Raw genomic sequence first — 19806 nt, 5'->3', positions numbered from 1 at the left:
AACATCAGGATAAATCCATAATTCTGACCACAGAACTTAAAATAGACTTAATACTGCATTCATGTCCTGTTCGAACACAAAAGAAACCAATAAGGTAGTTCTATTAATCACACCAGAAAGTGAGTGCTCCAAAATTGCAGACAGATCTTTTAAATCATTATCATCCTTATGATCTTGTATGTGTTTTCCCTGTAACTGTGTCTCCCCTACAACTTTCTTCATAGGCAAAAAAATAAACTTTATTGAATGGAGGAATATGTTCAGAGGAAAACTTTAAAATTTTCAATAAAATGTTTCTTCAACAAATCCAAAATGGGAGACACCAACAGGCTTAGGGAAGTTCTAAATTCTAAGATTATCTTTTACTAAAGTTGTCACAGGATTTTTAATAGAAAGTTTATCTCTGCTTGAATGCTTTGTACCTGTTCAGAAGAATCCTGTTTTAATTTATCCACAACCTGAGAGTTGCTCGACTTTAGTGGCAAGATTTGTTGTTTACTGGGTCGACTTTACCACTGAAGAATTCAACCTATCGCCTGCCAGAGGGTATCCAGTGTCACCACCACTGGAGAGATAGAAATCCTCTTCTCTGTTGATTTTGCTCCTCCTGCCAACTCCTGCCAACTCAGCTTCTCCTCCTGGTTAGCAGCAGGGGATCCCGCATAGACTGCAATGCAGTAGTCTATCTGGGACAAGACAAGGCATTGAACTGGAATTCAGAAGGCAGTTTTTGAAAAAATATTTAGATCCCCAGGTCTAAACAGGAACTGGCTCCTGTGCACGCCACAGGGCAGGTACAAAAGCCAATAAGTTAGAGCAAAAGGCTGAAAACCAATGAAGCTTGTTCAAATCCCACTGTGGCTCTGTATCAACTTGGGCAAGTCACTTAAACCTCCATTTCTTCTTTTAAGATTGTGAGCCTCCCAAGGGCAGGGAAATACCTACTGTACCTTAACATAACTTGTCTTCAGCTACAACTGAGAAAATAAAGGTGCCAGCCAAATTCAAATAAAGTACCGGGACAATATTCAGCCAGCGGCAGTCAGTGGGGGTTTTTTTTGGTGGGGGTAAAATGCTGTTGCCAGCTACATTAGCCCCGGATATTCAGTGCAGGGCCATGTGCAGCCACCAGCACTGAGTATCCATGGTTAATTGTTTTGCTGCTAGCTGCCAAAGCTTATCCGGGTGCCAGCCAATATTCAGCTGGGACCCACATAAAACAGTTATGTGGGCCACGGCTAAATATCAGCCAGGACCTGCATAACTAAAAAAAATGAGCAGAGGCCCTCCAATCTCCTCTCCTTCCGAATCCCCTCCCTTCTGGTCCTGAAGACGCCAAGCCTCCCCTCCTCCCTCACCAACCAATCACGCACATACACACACGCTACTCCAACATGCAGGATAGGCCCCCACAGGCCTACCTGCAATCCCTGGTGGTCCAACAGGGATGATGGAGGCAGAAGCAAAGAACACTCACTCCTGTCCTTAGCGGTTGCCTGTTAAAAATGGCTGCAGCAACAGCTCGCGTTACTACTGAGGCTCCACTCCTGCCTCTGCCGCACTCACTGGACCACCAGGGACTGATGGTAGGCCCAGGGAAGCCTATCTGCATGTTGAGGGGTGTGTTTGCCTGGTCAGGGGGAGGGGGCCAGGAATCTCGTGGACACTGAGGATTGGTACCAGAAGGGAGGGAGTTTGGGACCAAGGGGGAGATGAAAATCGGAGGACCCCTACTCATTATTTTGTTGTGCAGGTGCTGGCCAATATTCAGCAGGAACCCAAATAGCTATGTGGCTGAATTAAGGACAGCTTTTGAGCTGTTCTAAAATTAACTGCTTAGCTGTGTGGATGCCAGAACCCGTGTAACTGCCGGTTCCTCCCCAATGCTGCCCCCTGTACCGCCCCTGACCTGCCTATACTTTTAATGACCAGTCAGAGCTGATATCCAGCCTCTCCTGCCCACTTAAATCACTTTGAATATCAAGGGGTACATGTCTATTTTTTGGCTGTACCCAAACCATTCCCCCACCATACCCCCTTGAATACTTTACAAGGTGTGATCTTCACATAGAAACAGCAGCTTTCCAAAATCATTCATTATACATGTATATAGGGTTTCTTCTGGGGGCCAGCAAAGAATAGCTGCAGTCAAAGCAAAACAATAGATTCTAATAGAAACATAACCTCAAAGAACCTCCAGCATGTAATTTTACCTACACAACTGGGCAATTTTCAAACACTTCATTTACTTCAGTAAATAGCTTTTAGAAAGCACCCTCATTACACACACACACACTTAAAAAGCAAAGTTCAATATTTAAAACTATGATATCTAATTATGCATTTTTACAGAATTGTTCTGGTAGGGGTGATATTGGGACTTAAATGATCAAAGGCTTAAGGGGACAGGGGCCTGAAAATTAGTTGAATGGGGGCATAAGGCAGAAGGTTTGCTAGGATGTCCGATGCCCTTGCATCACCCCACACTCAAGCTTAGTCAATTTTCAAAGGGGACAGTTTAGGCTCCTAACTACCAATGGCAGGATTATAATACTCATAAAAATTGTTCTCAAGATATACTTAAGGTAAGGAAGAATGAGGTGGACTAGCTTATGCCATATAACAAAAAATCTCTCTCAAAACTGCTCCTCTTGCAGCAGTCTTTATGGGGGTAATTCTATAACAGTAAGGGATCATGGATCTGATATACTGCCTTTCTGCGGTACAATCAAAACAAGGTTTACATATATTATACGCAGGTACTTTCTCTGTCCCCAGAAGGCTCACAACCTTAGGTTATATACATGGGCATCTCATAGGTGCCTACTAAGTGGTTCTCAACCCAATCCTCAGGACACACTTAGCCAGTCAGGTTTTCAGGATACTCACAATCAACATGCATGAGATAGATTTGCATACAGTAGAGGTCATGCATGCAAATGCATTTCATGCATAATCACTATAGATATCCTGAAAATGTGACTGGCTGGGTGTCTCGTAGACTGGGTTGAGAACTCCTGCTTTATAGAACACTTAGCCAGTCAGGTTTTCAGGATACTCACAATCAACATGCATGAGATAGATTTGCATACAGTAGAGGTCATGCATGCAAATGCATTTCATGCATAATCACTATAGATATCCTGAAAATGTGACTGGCTGGGTGTCTCGTAGACTGGGTTGAGAACTCCTGCTTTATAGAACGCTAGTCTAACTAGGTATACGTGCACGTTTGCGCTTAGAACACTTAGCCAGCCACAGAGCTATGTAAGCATGTGCACCTAAGTGCCCGTGATACACACATAACTTACAGTATTCTATAAAAGGTTACATGTATAAGTGTGCACCCATCCATGCTCCTCTCAGAGTCCACATACATACACACCCACTTGCAAAATACAAGCTATGAAGATACTCATATAGCAGAACAGCATGTAAATATGTATCTGGCATGTATGCATATTTACGCATAAAATGTTTAGAATACTAGCATTTGCGTGCGTAACTGGCACATAAATGTTTGATCATACTTTGTAGAATTACCCCCAAATGGATCCTATCTAGACTTGTGATTACAGCACCAGGTTGACAGCCAGGAAATCCTGGTTCAAATTCTGCTGCTGCTCCTTGTGACCTTGGGCAAATCACTTATCTATAACCAGTGTGGGGTTTTTTCTAGCAAAAAGGTACCAGTACTCAAATGCCAACCCATCCTTCAGAGGTGGGGTGATCCGGCCTATTTGTCAACTCTGATCAATGAGAGAAAGATTTTAACCATGCCCCCAGCTCTGCCCAGCCACGTCACCAATACCCTCCCATTCTACCTACCCCTGACAGGCCTCAGATGGCACCAAGAAACAATTTACTATTTGGGCAGCAGGAGATGGTTTAATAAAATGTCATCTCCTACTACCGTGGGACCAGTCTCGCTATAAGAGCTGTAAAATCTCACAGTTCTTATCGCGAGGCTGGTCTTATTAACACATCTCCTGCTGCCAACAGAAGAAGAAGCTGCTCAGCAGCAGATCTCCAAATGCCAGAGGGAGTGTGGGAGATGACCCATAAAAGCGGGAGTCTCTAGCTGCATGCGGGAGACCTAACAGGTCTGGATGATCACTGAGGATCACTGAGCTAAGCCCCCTGCAACCAGCTATAGCATATATGAAAAGGAAGCATCTGTGTGGAGAGCCTTGTGGACTATGGGTCAATTTTAGCAGGCAATGGAAAAGATGCCTATACTTGGTACCCCGTCTGTAACCCTCCATTGCCCCTGGGGGAAAGGGGAAGAGGGAAATACCTAGTATACCTGAATAATGTAACTCACCTTGAACTACTACTGAAAGTGTAAGCTAAATCCAAATAATTTCTATTGTGTTGCGTATGTGTTTGGATTTTTATTTGTACATTATCTTCATCAGCTTAGAAAAGGCAATAAAAAATTCTTTGGCAATAGCAAGCTATACCAGGGGCATTCACCTGGCCCCCCAAACATACTTAACAGTGAGACCTAGCCAGTTTAGCAGCACAGCAGCCGCCAACCACAAGAAAACTGAAGGCAGTGTCCACATCTGTACTGAGTAGTGCCCTCAGTCCTGGCTATGCCACTGTAATACATTTATATTAAATGTAGTGGAGAAGTAGCCTAGTGGTTAGTGCTGTGGATTTTGATCCTGGAGAACTGGGTTCAATTTCCACTGCACCTCCTCGTGACTCTGGGCAAGTCACCTAGCCCTCCATTGCCCCAGGTACAGACAAGTACCTATATATACACTTTGAATGTAGTTACAAAAAAAAAAAAAACCCCACAGAAAGGCAGTATATCAAGTCCCATTTCCTTTCAACTATATTAAGGGGCCTTTTAATAAGGAACAGTAGCCCTACTGCACCCTAAAAGGACACTACTGGCGGACGCACTGAGGCATCCCGCGGTATTTTCTCACACTGGAAAAAATTTCCCAATGCAGGAGCATAGATTGGGCATGCCTGCGCTAAAATCGGGTAGCATGGGCACATTACTGTATGCTATCCAATTAACACCGCACAGAGCTGTTACCACCTCCTAATTAGGTGGTGGAAATGGCCATGTGCTAATGGGGAAATTAGTGTGTGGCCATTTACACTGCCACACTAAAAGTGGCTGCAGCACACAGAAAACTCACATGCTGTTACCAGTGCCAGACAAAGGCTCTCGAGACCATCTGGAGCTGTAGGAGAGGGAAAAGAAAACGGCTTCACCTGGTTTTCAGGTTTCCAAAAACAAAAATAGTGAGCTTCAGTATAACGTGTAGCCAAAACACCGCTAAAAAAAACTAGTACAACTGTGGTACCGAAAAACATTCTGAAAACGTGCTTTCCGTTAATCCTACTTTAGCCGACAGTCAACCACTCTCTTCAGAAAAGAGTATATCCAAAACAGTGCATTCGCTTTAACTGTTGAGAATAACACAAGACGCTCCCGGATAACGGCCATTTTTGCTTTTATAGTCCTGGAAGCCATAGGCGGGAAAAGCATGCAGCGGCTTCTCCGAGTCGGAAGTTTCGAAGAGAGAGGGGGTTCTCTCCGAAGAAAAGTAAAAACCACCTTATTATCGATCTTCCCGGCGACGGCTTTGGCAGCACAATTAAAAATCCGACAAGTTCTGTTATTTATTTATACTACACCTATCTGCTGCCCTGGGGTCCCAAACTTCTCATGGAAGCAAAAAAAGGCTATGTAGGAAGCTAATTTCCCACGATGATAGTAAGGGGTCTATGCAAACGTGAGGACTAGACAGCAACAGAAAGGCACAAGAAGAGCGGCTGCGGACCGCAAATGTATACGGACAGCGTCTGGTAATCAGGTATTCGCATGGGCCTCGTGACACTAACCTGATTACCATCTACAACGTCCGCTTTTATCAGGGAATAAAAACATACGTTTTCGCTTTAGGCACTGAAGAAATACAACACGTACATAAGTCTAAAAACCCCTCTGGCACCACGGATCGCAGGGAAGATGTATACGAGTGGCTACCGACTTCATGAACAGGTAACCCGGTTTTAAACGTCCGAAATGACACTACACACACACATTTAAACGCTGACAAACTACTGGCACCACGTTCCGGTCTATTTTCGCTTTGAAGGTTGGCGCTTAGAGATTTCAATTTCTACATTTTTTTAATTCGCTGACCTTACTCGGAGTAATGTCTTTTTTTCACAAGACGGAGGGGGTTGGCAGTTCAAACCGTGTGGCTCTCGGCCAACATACCCCCTCATCGCACAAACACAAGTAAAAAAAAAAATATATACTCACCGACGATTCACTTTCCATGTCTCCTAAATTCTACAATACTTCGAATAGTTCAGGTGGGGGGGTGAAAAAAAAGTTCAGCGTAAGGGGGTCTGGTAACGCCGAGGCTCGTCACTTAGCTGCAGGATCGGCGTGTCCAGCCCTGAGCCCAGGAGAAAACGTAAAGAAACCTGAAGAGAGTCAGGAAGAAAGTGGCCAAGGGAGGGGGCGGGGGCTGCCCGGGAGCTCTTCAGTGGGCTCGATTTTACCAAAACAGCTTGTAGGAGACAGGGAGGAAAAAAGGTACTGCCTTTTATCTGAAAAGGTTATGATAATATTCTGTAACTTTTTTGTTTTGTTTTCGTTACCGCAGAGAGCATTTAAGGGAGGATTCCCTCCTCTGCTCCGCGGCCGTTCAGTTCTTGAGAAGCAGGATGACAGAAGCCGTCTGCTGCTGTCAATCACACCACTAAAATCTCAGGGCAAACTGGGAAAAAAACGTGACCAACTTACCGGACACTGATAACGCTACTTATTCCGGTATAGCCAAAACAGGAGGCTTTTGCTACTTAACCAATGACGAAAATGATACCTGCAACATTTGTGCACCTTGCAAAGGTCCGTGAAGAATTATAACATGCACCCAAAGGGCTGGGTGAAGGGGGCAGCCATTAGTTTGACAGCACTTGCTGTTCTCTCTTCAGTTCCATTCTTGTAAACTGAATCTAGTAAACATTCCTTCCAAGTATCAGTTGGCCAACAACCTCCTGCTCTTAAGTGATCCTACAGACTCAGCCAGCCACAAATACAGAAATAGTACTCTTAAGTGGCAATACACAAAAGACATTATATATCATGGGATGTCTTCATACAATAGATTAATGTATTATGTGAATGATGAAAAAGATGAAAACCCACCTGCTAACACTTGAAGGTATAAGGGACAAGTGCTATAAAAAGAGGCTTCTATATTTAATTTTTCATTAATAACAATTTATTAAGTAAAAAAAAAGTTTAGTTGTAATTGAAGTGCTTTCTGGCCTTCCTTAGCAGCCTTGAAACATATTTAGTGAAAAGCTTTCCAGACTGTGAGATAACCTTTTATTGAATCGACATAAACCGATGTCTACTATTATTTTCAAGATTACAGAACTCCGTTTTTCAGATTATGAGCACCAGACTTCATTGTACTATAGTTCTTGCATTATTCTCAGAGCTCAGGGGCCCACATGCCAGGCAGGGTCAGTGAAAGGATATTAGGTGCCAGGACAAACTTTCAGTATTGCATGCCTCCCCCTCACCTTTACTACTTACCTACCTGTGGCAGCTCTGGCATAAACATTATTCCTTCACAGGGAATATTCAGTGTACATAAAGACATCACAGGTTTCGGCTTCAGCTTTTGTTAAAAATCAGCGGCAAATTTCAGTCATAGAGTTGGTTTCTGTCACTCTATAATTGTATAGTATTGTTGGTTAGTCAATAGTCATTACCCAAATACAAAGAAAATAAATACTGCAATTTTACAGGTATCGTATACTTTTTATTACTTAGAAGGTTTTTTTTTACAAAGTCCACTTGACTGGAGTCAAACACAGCATGTTTACAATGAACATAAGGATGCAGAGTTTCCCATATATAAGTTTATTCTTTAGTATTATATAGACTTTTAAAAAGACAACTGAAAACAGCTTAACTCTTGATGCAGAATAACGGCCTCCTGGGCACCAAAGTGAAGTACAGTTTCTGTATACACAAGCAGCTCTACTCTACTGCCTTTAAATGCTGACCTTTCTCCTAGGCCTAGTGATTGACAGCTGAATCAGGTTAAGTTTGTCTTTCCTTTTCTCCCCTGAATTTAGAACTTAATCCAGTATTGCATGGTCAGAGTCTGAGATTGCACGACAGGTTGCAATTGATTAGTTTTTCCTTGCGATCTTTGGCGGAGGCCGAAACAAAAGACATTCTGTACAAAGCTATCTTGCCTCCATTACGTTAATAACTCGGTGCACATTAGCATATCCAGATGATCAGCCTGCAGACAATTCTGTAATTTTGTTTTCAAGTTATTCATGAGACTGAAGCCATGCTCTCACATTCAGCACTTGATGCTAGGAATGTTCCTCTAATATCCATCAACTTTGCCAGATCCTGTACCTGTTCATTCTCAAGTGAAAATGTTACCATATCTCATAAAATGGAGACCAATTCGCTTTTGATTTTCTCTTATACTGCAAATCTGAAGTCATTGTACTGGCTGAGAATAACTGTTTTTGGTAAGAAAATCTTGGTAGTGTAAACATCAAGTTGACCTGCTCTGTTCCAAAGGTCAAGTCACACTGTGCAGTTGTTGCACTGTCAAATGCAGACCACTCCTCAACTTTGTTCTATGGGAACCTCTGTTAAATGGGTACACAGAAGGTTTATGAACATAATTATGGAAGTAGTATCCACTTGAATATTTTGTTGAATGCTAACAATCAAGAAGCGCATTAACATTGGCACTCTACCAAATTGGATCACTCGGGTACTGTCCTCATATCTTGTTCAATTTACCGTGTGCAAAATGAAATGTTTCAAGAGGAATCAATCCACATTTTTGAAGCAAGGTAGTTAGTTGGGCTATACCAAATATTCATACATAAGTACATAAGTATTGCCATACTGGGAAAGACCAAAGGTCCATCGAGCCCAGCATCCTGTTTCCAACAGTGGCCAATCCAGGTCACAGATGCATGGCAAGATCCCAAAAACGTACAAAACATTTTATACTGCTTATCCCAGAAATAGTGGATTTCCCCCAAGTCCATTTAATAACGGTCTATGGACTTTTCCTTTAGGATGCCGTCCAAACCTTTATTAAACTCCGCTAAGCTAACCGCCTTTACCACATTCTCTGGCAACGAATTCCAGAGTTTAATTACACGTTGAGTGAAGAAAATTTTTCTACGATTCGTTTTAAATTTACTACATTGTAGCTTCATCGCAAGCCCCCTAGTCCTAGTATTTTTGGAAAGCGTGAACAGACGCTTCACATCTACCCGTTCTACTTCACTCATTATTTTATAGACCTCTATCATATCTCTCCTTAGCTGCCTTTTCTCCAAGCTGAAGAGCCCTAGCCGCTTTAGCCTTTCCTCATAGGGAAGTCGTCCCATCCCCTTTATCATTTTTGTCGCCCTTCTCTGCACCTTTTGTAATTCCACTATATCTTTTTTGAGATGTGGCGACCAGAATTGAACACAATATTCGAGGTGCGGTCGCACCATGGAGCGATACAAAGGCATTATAACATCCTCATTTTTGTTTTCCATTCCTTTCCTAATAATACCTAACATTCTATTTGTTTTCTTAGCCGCAACAGCACACTGAGCAGAAGGTTTCAACGTATCATCAACGATGACACCTAAATCCCTTTCTTGGTCCGTGACTCCTAACGTGGAACCTTGCATGACATAGCTATTATTTGGGTTCCTCTTTCCCACATGCATCACTTTGCACTTGCTCACATTAAACATCATCTGCCATTTAGACGCCCAGTCTCACAGTCTCGTAAGGTCCGCTTGTAATTTTTCACAATCCTGCCGCGATTTAACGACTTTGAATAACTTTGTGTCATCAGCAAATTTAATTACCTCACTAGTTACTCCCATCTCTAGGTCATTTATAAATATGTTAAAAAGCAGCGGCCCCAGCACAGAGCCCTGGGGAACCCCACTAACTACCCTTCTCCATTGAGAATACTGACCATTTAACCCTACTCTCTGTTTTCTATCTTTTAACCAGTTTTTAATCCACAATAGAACACTACTTCCTATCCCATGACTCTCCAATTTCCTCTGGAGTCTTTCAGTTCCAAATACTTTATTTGTATTCAGCCAAATAGTGATGTAAATTCAGATACAAATAATCTGGGACTCTACTGTGCTAAATCCTACTGAAATAAAAACTTGTTTTCTGATTTCATGTTGTTTCTTTTATTATTTGTTATTTTAAAGCTCAATGCCCATTCTGCTGGATTCTGTATATTGCACCTTAATTTTCGCGTGGAAATCAAAGCATATTCTATAACTATGCCTGTAACTTAATTAGTTAACTAGCTAATCAACACTGTCAATTGAATGTTAAGCAATTATCAGCACTACTTGGCATTAAATAAGATTTATGTGCAGAACTCACTAAGCGTATTCTGTAATGTGGTGCGCATAAATTCTAAGTCACATAGTTGAAAAGGGGGCATGGCCATGGGTGGGGTGTTTCTAAAATCTATGTGCGTTATTATAGAATTCACCCACTTTATGCCTAATTTAGGCGTCGGGATTTACACCAAGTACAACATTTCATAAGTGGCCATGACTAAATTTGGCACTTGGCATAACTCTATATACCATGCAAAAATTTAAGCCTATTCTATAAAATGTAGGTGTACTTTAGAAGATATGCCTAGGCATATATATATTTTTTCTGCACGGAATTTTCAGGCGCCATATATAGAAAACTAGTAAAAAAGGCCTGTTTCGTAAACAAATGAAACGGGCGCTAGCAAGGCTATAGAGAGAGTGAGAGTGTGTATATGTATGTGTGTCTGTGTGTGTGTGACACAGAGTAAGTGTGTGTGTGTCTCTCTGTGTGAAAGAGAGTGTGCACAGGTAGGGTGAAAATGAAGAGACAGCAGTGAAATTTTACATAGGACAGCTGAACCATTTGAGGCCTGTTTGTGTGTCTGTGTGAGAGAGTGTGTATATGTGTGTGGGTGCGTGTGTGTGTGTGAGATACAGACAGTGTAAGTGTGTGTGTGTGTGTGTGTGTGCGTGTGTGTGAAAGTGAGTGTGAAAGGGTAGGGTCTAAATGAAGAGACAGCATTATAATTGTACATAGCACAGCACAAACATTTGAGGCAGTTCTTGCCTTATCTCCCCTGCCGCCCCCTCCATACCCAACGATTCGTTCCTTGTCTTCCATCCCCTCTGTGTCCCGTGTGTATGTGTGTGTGAGTGAGAGAGAGAGAGAGGAGCTAGCAGTCCCTGTGATAGTGGCAGGTCAGTTGCTCATTATAGCCAGTTAAGAGTAAAAGTGTGTGTGTATGTGCTGGTTTTTTTCCTTCCATCATATGCCCTCCGTGTCCGTTGTTTGTGTGGAGAGCAGAGATCTATATGGTCCTTTTAGCATTGCTGTTGACGTCGCGTAGCAACTGTTGCTGCTGGTTTTCATTGTTCCGCGACGTGTCTTATGTCACGTTCTGTCGCTTAGTAACGGGTTCGCGATGCGATTGGTTGAATGTCATTGCTCCGCCCTCGACATCATGACGTTTTACATGGGGGGTGGGGCCAACACTCATGGGCAAATTCCTGGTTTCACCACCATGCATTTAGAATGTTGGGACTTGTGGAGGCTTCAGAACATTGGAGGTGCGTTTTATATAGAGAGATATCCCAGTATTCATATTCGGCCTAATAATAGTTTTCATTATTCGTATTTGGCTGAATAGTAAAATATGCTGTTCAGTATAGCTCTAGTAGTTAGTACAGCCAGCTCTGACAAAAAGTCATTTAGAACATCAAATGACACATGAAATTCCAGTGAGTTTAGCTTCTTGTAGCAATATTTAAAAATCGAATTGCTGTCTTTCTCTTCAAATATTTTGAGAGGCTTGTAGCTGTAAATGGTTGCTTGAAGTGCAAAATACTTAGACAACCAGTGGACTTCATTGCGAGGTCTGAAAGCTACAAATTCACATTCCGAGGCATTATCAATCTCTTTAAATTTGTTTTTCTTTACAGAAGACTGTGTTTATGATTCTCTTTAAAGTTTCAATATCTCTAATCAACTTCTTTCCATACATTGTATATCCACAAATCTTCTTGATGTGCAGGGCAGTTTTGATGGATTAAATATCACAATTTAATATCACAAATGCCATCGTATTTTCATTAGGTCAATCTTGTGGTTCTTTTTAATAGAAATCTTTGATTGTAGAGATTATAGCATCAGTGTCACACCTTGCAGCTTTAAAATTCCAACATTGCTTTATATTCCAACTAGTGAAAAGGCCCGTTTCTGACAGAAATGAAATGGGCGCTAGCAAGGATTTCCTCGGAGTGTGTGTGTTTAACAGAGTGTGTGTGAGAGTGAGTGTGTAATAGAGAGAGAGTGAATGTGTGTGTGTGTGTGTGTGTGACAGAGAGAGTGAGACTGGGTGCGAGAGTGTTAGTGTGAGAATGAGAGTGGCCCAGCCCCCTCCCTGCCAGTTCCAGGGTCTGCCCTCTACCCCTCCCGCCCAGTTGCAGGGTCCGTGTGCACGCCCCCCCTTCAAGTTCCAGGGTCAGCCCCCCCCCCCATCTCTCCCTTCCTCCCCCCCATTTTCAGGGTCGTTTTGCCCCGTCTCCTAAAAAAAAGTAAAACCCAGCCCCAGATGTGAATGTATGCTGATGTCCTGCAGCTGCAATGTGGCCCATACAGGAAAAGCAAATGTATGAATGAGAAAGAAAAAGTCCCTTTGCCGTTTTGCTTTTTACGTTGTCCAAGTGTTGATGGTGTCAAAGTTTTCTTGTGTCTCTGAGCAGATTGCTGAGACTCTTTTCCTCTGCTGTGTGTTGGCAAATGAAGAGCTGAAACGTTCCCTTTTGTAGTAGGCAAACAAAACCCTTTTTTTTTTCTGTAGAAATTCTTGTGCTCCTCTTCTCTGCCTCTTGTTCGATTATGATTATGACTGCAGGCAAAATTGTCAATGTGTTGCAAAGAAGAGGAAGTTTTTAGTGCTCTGTATTTGAGAGGACATCAGTCTGCTCAGCTGTTGGTTTTTTTTTTTTGTGTAAGGGGATTGCTGAGACTCTCTTCCTGTGCTGTGTGTTGGCGAACGAAGAGCTGAAACCTTCTCTTTGTAGTAGGCAAACAAAACGGGTTTTTTTTTCCTCTAGAAATTCTTGTGCTGCTGTTCTCTGCCTCTTGTTCGATTATGACTACAGGCAAAACTGCAAGGTTTTGGGGCAGGGGATGTCACAGTTCTGACTTCCGGTTTCCAGGCATGGGCAAACAGGATATCTCTGGCGCCTCACAGTTCCGGTTTTGAGGGGGTTTTGAGGCTTCATTTAGAACGTTGGGGTTGCGAATTATGTCCGGAAGGGGCGTGGCTGAGGGCGGGTCCTGAGTGACAGTGAGTGGTGCATGAGTGAGAGTGAGTGTTGCTGACAGCCTAGCCTTCAGTGTTTCCCTCCCACAGAGTGAGCTTCAGAATGTTCCAGGTGAGAATTATTATATAGGATGAGTCCAAGGGTCTGAACTTGAAGTACAATATAAGATATTTAGTAACTGATAATGTCTGTACTTTCATCAATGAAATATGAAACAATGGATGATCTGATTTCATCTATGATATTCTTTTGTACAACACTGTTAATGATTTCCAAGAACTCATAAGCATATTTTTTGCTTCTCCTGCTATCGAGTAATTGGATATACATTGTTTTGCCATGTGTTCATTTATATCCTGAATTGATAATACTGAAGTGTTACTTTTAATGGCCAACAATACACTGTCAGTGATAACCTTGACTACTTCTGAGTTTGAATGCCGGCATTCAAGAAACTCTCTTATGTTCTTCTCAGGCAGCGTTTCAAACAGCAAACCAAGCACTCCTCCACAAAGTGAAAGACTTCTCCAAGAACAAGCAGGCCATCGTATTCTCACAGATGGGTGATGTCATCCAATGGAGCACAGTGCGGACGCTGACTAGCGAGATTATTGGAGAAATTTATAGCAGCATCGCGCTGCGCATTCGCTGGTGCCTTCCTACCCGATACATGAGTGTGGGTCTCTCAGTCTTGTTTTTTTCCGTGGAACAGGAGGACGCATGTTCTCTTTCACAGTGCCTTCCCATATGGGTGTTCTTTTCTCTTACTGGCTATTATTTTTTTTTATTGTTTTTGTTTTCTAATTTCCCTTTATTTTACTATTTTTTTCAGCTCTTCAAGTTTCCTTTATCTTTTCGTGAAGTGCAAGGCCCGTTTAGGCTGGATTACCAACCTGAATTTGAACTCTGCCCTTTTTTTGGTTCCCAATCGAGGAGTTTAATTTGGCTGCAATTCTTTTCTTGATGTCTCCAAACACCCCCTGCCCCAATGGCTTCAAGAGGTGCGCTCAAGGTAATCGGGCGATTTCTGTGACGGACCCACACTCATAGTGCATCGGGTGCCTTGGGCCTGACCATGAGCCTAATTCTTCTTCTCTCTGTTTAAAAATTTAGTTGAGGGCATGGCAGGTCTAACAGGAGAGCCCTTTTGGCTCCTCAAGGCCAGTATATCGTGATTGGCACTGGAAGCATTGACCTTGATGGCTGTCAAGACTTCAACATCCACTGGGAGTGCACCGGCATTGAGAAGGTCTCCACCTCTGTCAACATCAGGCGCTGAGAGTAGGTCCTGGGACTGGTCAGCATCGGACCAGACACCGAGGGCACGTACGGATTCGATGTTGTCCTCGTCAGCACCAAAGGACCGTGATGGTCCTCATAGACACATAATGCTAGGAGCACGGGGACATAGGCTTTATCAGTGCTTTGAAGTGCTGGCATTGGGAGGAGCACTCCCCATCTTTGGAAGAGATGCTGGTTCACAAGTCTGTGGGCAGCCAGGTCCCCACTACCATTTCTGCACCGATGCTTTCTCAGGCTGCCTCTCTCCCAGCTCCCCCACCTTTGACGATGCCTTCCTTTGATGAGTGGTTCTGAGCCTTGCTGAAGGAGGAGCTGGCGCAGATGCTGCAGCTGCACATTGCTCAGGCATCAAGGGTGCTTGTGCCAGCTGCAGATCGGTCCCAGATTCTTCCTGAGGCTCAACCCACGCCTGTGCAGTGAACCTTGACGCCGGTACCTCAAAGGGTGGCAACATTGACACATACAGTACTGCTCTCGATGTCAGAGGAGGAAGCTTCCCCAGAGTTGGAGGGTAGGGCTGTACCTACGCGCTCTTCGGGGCATGGACATGGCAGACACACCTCAGTCAGCCCAGTCTGAGTACAGTGAAGAGCCTGAGTGGGATGGTTCATAAGATTCAGGGAGTCTTCTGGATACGAGGGTGCCAGAGAGGGTAAGGGCCCAGCTGCCTCACCACTCTCTGGTGGTTGAATCTGAATTCAAATGAGCTAGGAGGTCCAGGACTCATTCCTCGGTGCCCCCAGGTAGAGAGGCTCAGACATTGGACTCGTTTGGGAGAAAAGCTTTTCAGGCCTCGATGCTTATTCCCCACATCTAGTCCTACCAGCTGTACATGAGCCTTTACTTGCAATCTTTGGCCCACAGTACACTATTGGGCTCATTTTCGAAAGAGAAGGATTCCCATCTTTCAACATAAATCGGAAGATGGGCGTCCTTCTCACAGGGTCGTCCAAATCGGTATAATCGAAAGCCGATTTTGGGCGTCCCAACTGCACTCCGTCGCAGGGATGGCCAAAGTTCAAGGAAGTGTATCGGAGGCATAGTGAAGGCGGGACTTGGGTGTGCCTAATACTAGGACGTCCTCGACCCATAATCGAAAGAAACAAGGATGTCCCTGACGAACACTTGGATGACTTTACCCGGTCGTGTTTTTCTTACGACCAAGGCACAAAAAGGTGCCCGAAATGACCAGATGACCACCGGAGAGAATCGGGGATGACCTCCCCTTACTCTCCCAATGGTCACTAACCCCCTCCCACCCTCAAAAAACATTTTTAAAAATATTGATTGCCAGCCTCAGATGTCATACCCAGGACCTGGAGCAGTTTTAGTGGGTGCAGTGCACTTCAGGCAGGCGGACCCAAGCCCATCCCCTTACCTGTTACGTTTGTGGAGGAAACAGTGAGCCCTCCAAAACCCACCAGAAACCCATCTAGGTGCCCCCTTCACCCGTAAGGGCTATGGTAGTGGTGTACAGTTGTGGGTTTGGGGGGGGGGGTTGAGGGGCTCAGCACACAAGGTAAGGGAGCTATGTACTTGAGAGCAATTTATGAAGTCCACTGCAGTGCCCCCTAGGGTGCCCGGTTGGTATCCTGGCATGTCAGAGGGACCAGTGCACTACAAATGCTGACTCCTTCCACGAGGAAATGGCTTGCATTTGGTCATTTCTGAGATGGATGTCCTTGGTTTCCATTATCACCGAAAATCAGAAACAACCAAATCTAGGGACGACCATCTCTAAGGATGACCAGATTTCAGGATTTGGGCGTCCCTGACCGTATTATCGAAACAAAAGATGGATGTCCATCTTGTTTCGAAAATATGGGTTTCCCAGTCCCTGGATGGGGATGTTTTGCGAGGACGTCCTTATCAAAACTTGGACGTCCCTTTCGATTATGCCCCTCCACGTCTTGTGGATTCTGTCCCACAGGAGCATGCCACAGAACTTTGCCAGTTGGCCAGTAAGCAGCTGGAGTGTAGAAAATATTTGGATGGGGTATATATGACTCTTGATATAGTGTCCAAACTCTCTGCAGAGAGGTTGGCGGAAGTTCCTTGCTAAGGTGACAACCTGTTTGAAGATAAGGTAGAAGAGGTCGCGGACCTTGTCAAGAAACATAGAGGTATCATCCAAACCCTATCTCAGTAACCTCCAGCTGCAACCTCCTCCTCTTCTAGGAGGCTTTCGGGTGGGCCTAGGCGGCAACCCTACTACTCTTAGGGCGTAGGCTTCCACCATCTGCTCTGCCCAACACCCCTAGGCCCAGTGTTCTTAGCCTTGCCAGTCTTGCCCTCAAAAGCCCCAGCTAGCTCTCTAGTCAAAGCAAGGGACGAGCTTTTGACTAGCTCCAGGAGAGCATAGCCATGATCAAAGTAACCATCTCGGATGGCTTACCGGTAGGGGGGAGGCTGAATTCTTACCCCTCTGACCAGTGGGTTCTTCAAATAGTCCATCTCATTTATGCCCTTCATTGGTGTCAAAGACCACCAAAATGCCCACCAAGAGCTTCGTACATCAGCTCTCAGCACAAGCAGATACTTGCAGAGGAAATCTCAACCCTTCTACAGGCCAATGCGGTCAAACTTGTACCACCCAGGCAAGAAGGGAAGGGATTCTATTCCCGGCATTTCCTTGTGCCCAAAAAGATGGAGGGATTTCATCCCTTCCTAGATCTAAGGGCCCTGAACAAATTTCTGGTCTAAGAAAAGTTGAGGATGATTTCCATGGGCACCCTTCTCCCCATAATTCAGGAAAAAGATTGGCTATACTCTCTGGACCTGAAAGATGCATATACCCACAATACTTTGCAGTTACAGGAGTTCTCAGGTTTCAGACAGGGAAACACCACTACCAGTATCACGTTCTGTTATTTAGCCTCGTGTCAACTCCTAAGGTATTCACCAAGTGTCTAGCAGTAGTAGCAGTGTATTTACAGAGACTGGGAGTATATGTGTTTACTTATCTGGATGATTCACTGGTCAAGAGCACATCGCAGGAGGGGGTGACTGGAGTCAGTATGCCTAAATATTCAGGTGTTGAAGCTGCTGGGGTTTATCATAAACTAGGTCCCACCTTCTTCTAATCCAGTGATTGGAGTACACAGGAGCCCTGCTCGATACATTGCAGTCTCAGGCTTTTCTCCCACGAGTGAGAGCAGACACCTTGAAAGCACTAGCCTCACAGGTCCAAAAACAACAAGCATGTTGCAGCTCAAAAAGTGTTGAAATTGATGGACCACATGGCCTCAACAGTGCATATCACTTCTATGACACGGCTCCATTTGAGAACAGCCCAATGGATCCTAACCTCTCAGTGGTCTCAGGCAGCTGGGAATCTAGGGGATGCAATCCAGATTCCGCCAGAGTTAACTCATGCCCTTCTCTGATGGACAATTCAATCAAATTAGACTGGGGGACTACCATTCCAAATTCTGCCATCAAAATAATTATATTGTGATGAAAATATTAATTCACATAGAAATTCAATTAGAGGAAAAGACCTCCATAGCCGTGCTCACCTGTTTAAACTGTCTAAACAATAGCAACTATTAGGGTAGCATTACTGTGACTCATGTCTCAATCATTGCCATAAAAACCTCCTTTTGAGCTCTGGACAGTTGTCTTTTTTTTTAAAGATTTTATTTGCATTAATATAAAAAAATGTGAGTTTATATTTTTATCACAATGGAATTATTTTGATTTATCCTTTTTTTGGGACAGACTGAGTGGTGTTTGCAATACTGCTTTTTGAGTTTGACCTGTCGTTTCTAGTTTGAATGTGTTGTTAAAACATTCAACTCTGTCATGAGATCTCAACATTGTCCTCACCCTGCTGATGAAAGCTCCTTTTGAGACGATTCCTGTCATCTGAAGTATTTGACCTGAAAAGTTGTGCTTTGGGTGGCGGTCACTTTAGCTTCCAGAGTCAGTGAGCTTCAGGCCCCAGTAGCTGATCCACCTTAGACTAAGTTTTACCACAATAGAGTAGTTCTCCATATGCACCCTTCCTAAGGTAGTGTCAGAGTTCCATGTTAATCAGTCAGTCATCCTGACAACATATTTCCCAAAACCACATGCCCACTCTGGCGAGACTGCATACCTTAGACTGCAAGTGTGCTTTGTCTTTCTATCTGGAGCGGACTAAAGCCCATAGACAGTCCACCCAGATTTTTGTGGGGTTTTTTTGACTCAAACAGGATGAGAGTAGCCATCAGCAAATGTACGATTTCTGACTGGCTAGCAGATTGCATCTTCTTTACTTAAAGCTTGGCTGGGCTGACTGTGGAAGGTCATGGCCTTGGCTATATTGGTAGCCCATTTGAGGTCAGCTTCCTTAGAGGAGATTTGCAAACCTGCAATATGGTCTTCTGTGTACTGCCTTGATCAGGACACCTGATGTGACAGCTGACATGATGGGCAGGCAGTCCTGAAGAATGTGTTCGCTGTCTAGATGTTTCAAGTTCCTATTGTCCTAGCATTGCTTTTGGTGAGCCTGGTAGCTGGGGATTCCCAACTGTGAGAATACAGTGGCCTACTTGTCCTCAGAGAAAGTGAAGTTACTCACCTATAGAAGGTGTTGTCTGAGTCTAAGTATTCACACATACTCTCCCTCACTATCTCATAAGACAGAGGGACCTATACTCGCACGTCGGGAAGGAAGGCATCAGCTGCAAAGGTCAAAAGTTTATATCGGATGTGGATGACCAGATATGTTCCATATATTAAAAAAAGAAAGCAGGAAGGAAGGCCAAACAGCAGCCAGTGTGCTTAAAAGGAGGTGAAAAGAAGCTATTAGGGCTAAAAGAAAATCCTTCAGAAATTGGAAGGATCCAACTGAAAATAATAGGAAACAGCATAAGGAATGGCAAGTCAAATGCAAAGCGCTATTAAGGAAGACAAAGAGAGACCTTGAAAAGAAGATAGCATTGGAGATAAAAAAAAAAAAACACATACTAAAAATTATTCTCTGAAGAGAAGCAGGCTTATTTATTCTCACAAGTACACCAACCCACATCTCCCAGTCTGGGACTTCACTACACATACGCGAGTGCCTTACTGCCCACCACGAGAATGCGGTCGCCTCAGTTCTTATTATACCGCAAT

General features: G+C 43.8%; 1 protein-coding gene across 1 annotated transcript in view; it reads right to left on the bottom strand.

The window, feature by feature from the left end:
* BOLL (boule homolog, RNA binding protein) overlaps window positions 1-6376 on the bottom strand; it is a 420709-nt gene extending 414333 nt beyond the window's left edge. The window contains exon 1 of the mRNA XM_030210355.1: window positions 6296-6376. Within this exon, the coding sequence (XP_030066215.1) occupies window positions 6296-6313 (18 nt within the window). The 5' untranslated portion in view covers window positions 6314-6376. The remainder of the gene's footprint in view (window positions 1-6295) is intronic.
* Between the last annotated feature and the right edge of the window lie 13430 nt (window positions 6377-19806).

This window comes from Microcaecilia unicolor, chromosome 7, assembly GCF_901765095.1.
Source record: "Microcaecilia unicolor chromosome 7, aMicUni1.1, whole genome shotgun sequence".
Lineage (NCBI taxonomy): Eukaryota > Metazoa > Chordata > Amphibia > Gymnophiona > Siphonopidae > Microcaecilia > Microcaecilia unicolor.
Note: the sequence above shows the minus strand (reverse complement) of the source record. Positions and strands in the feature narration are given on the sequence as shown.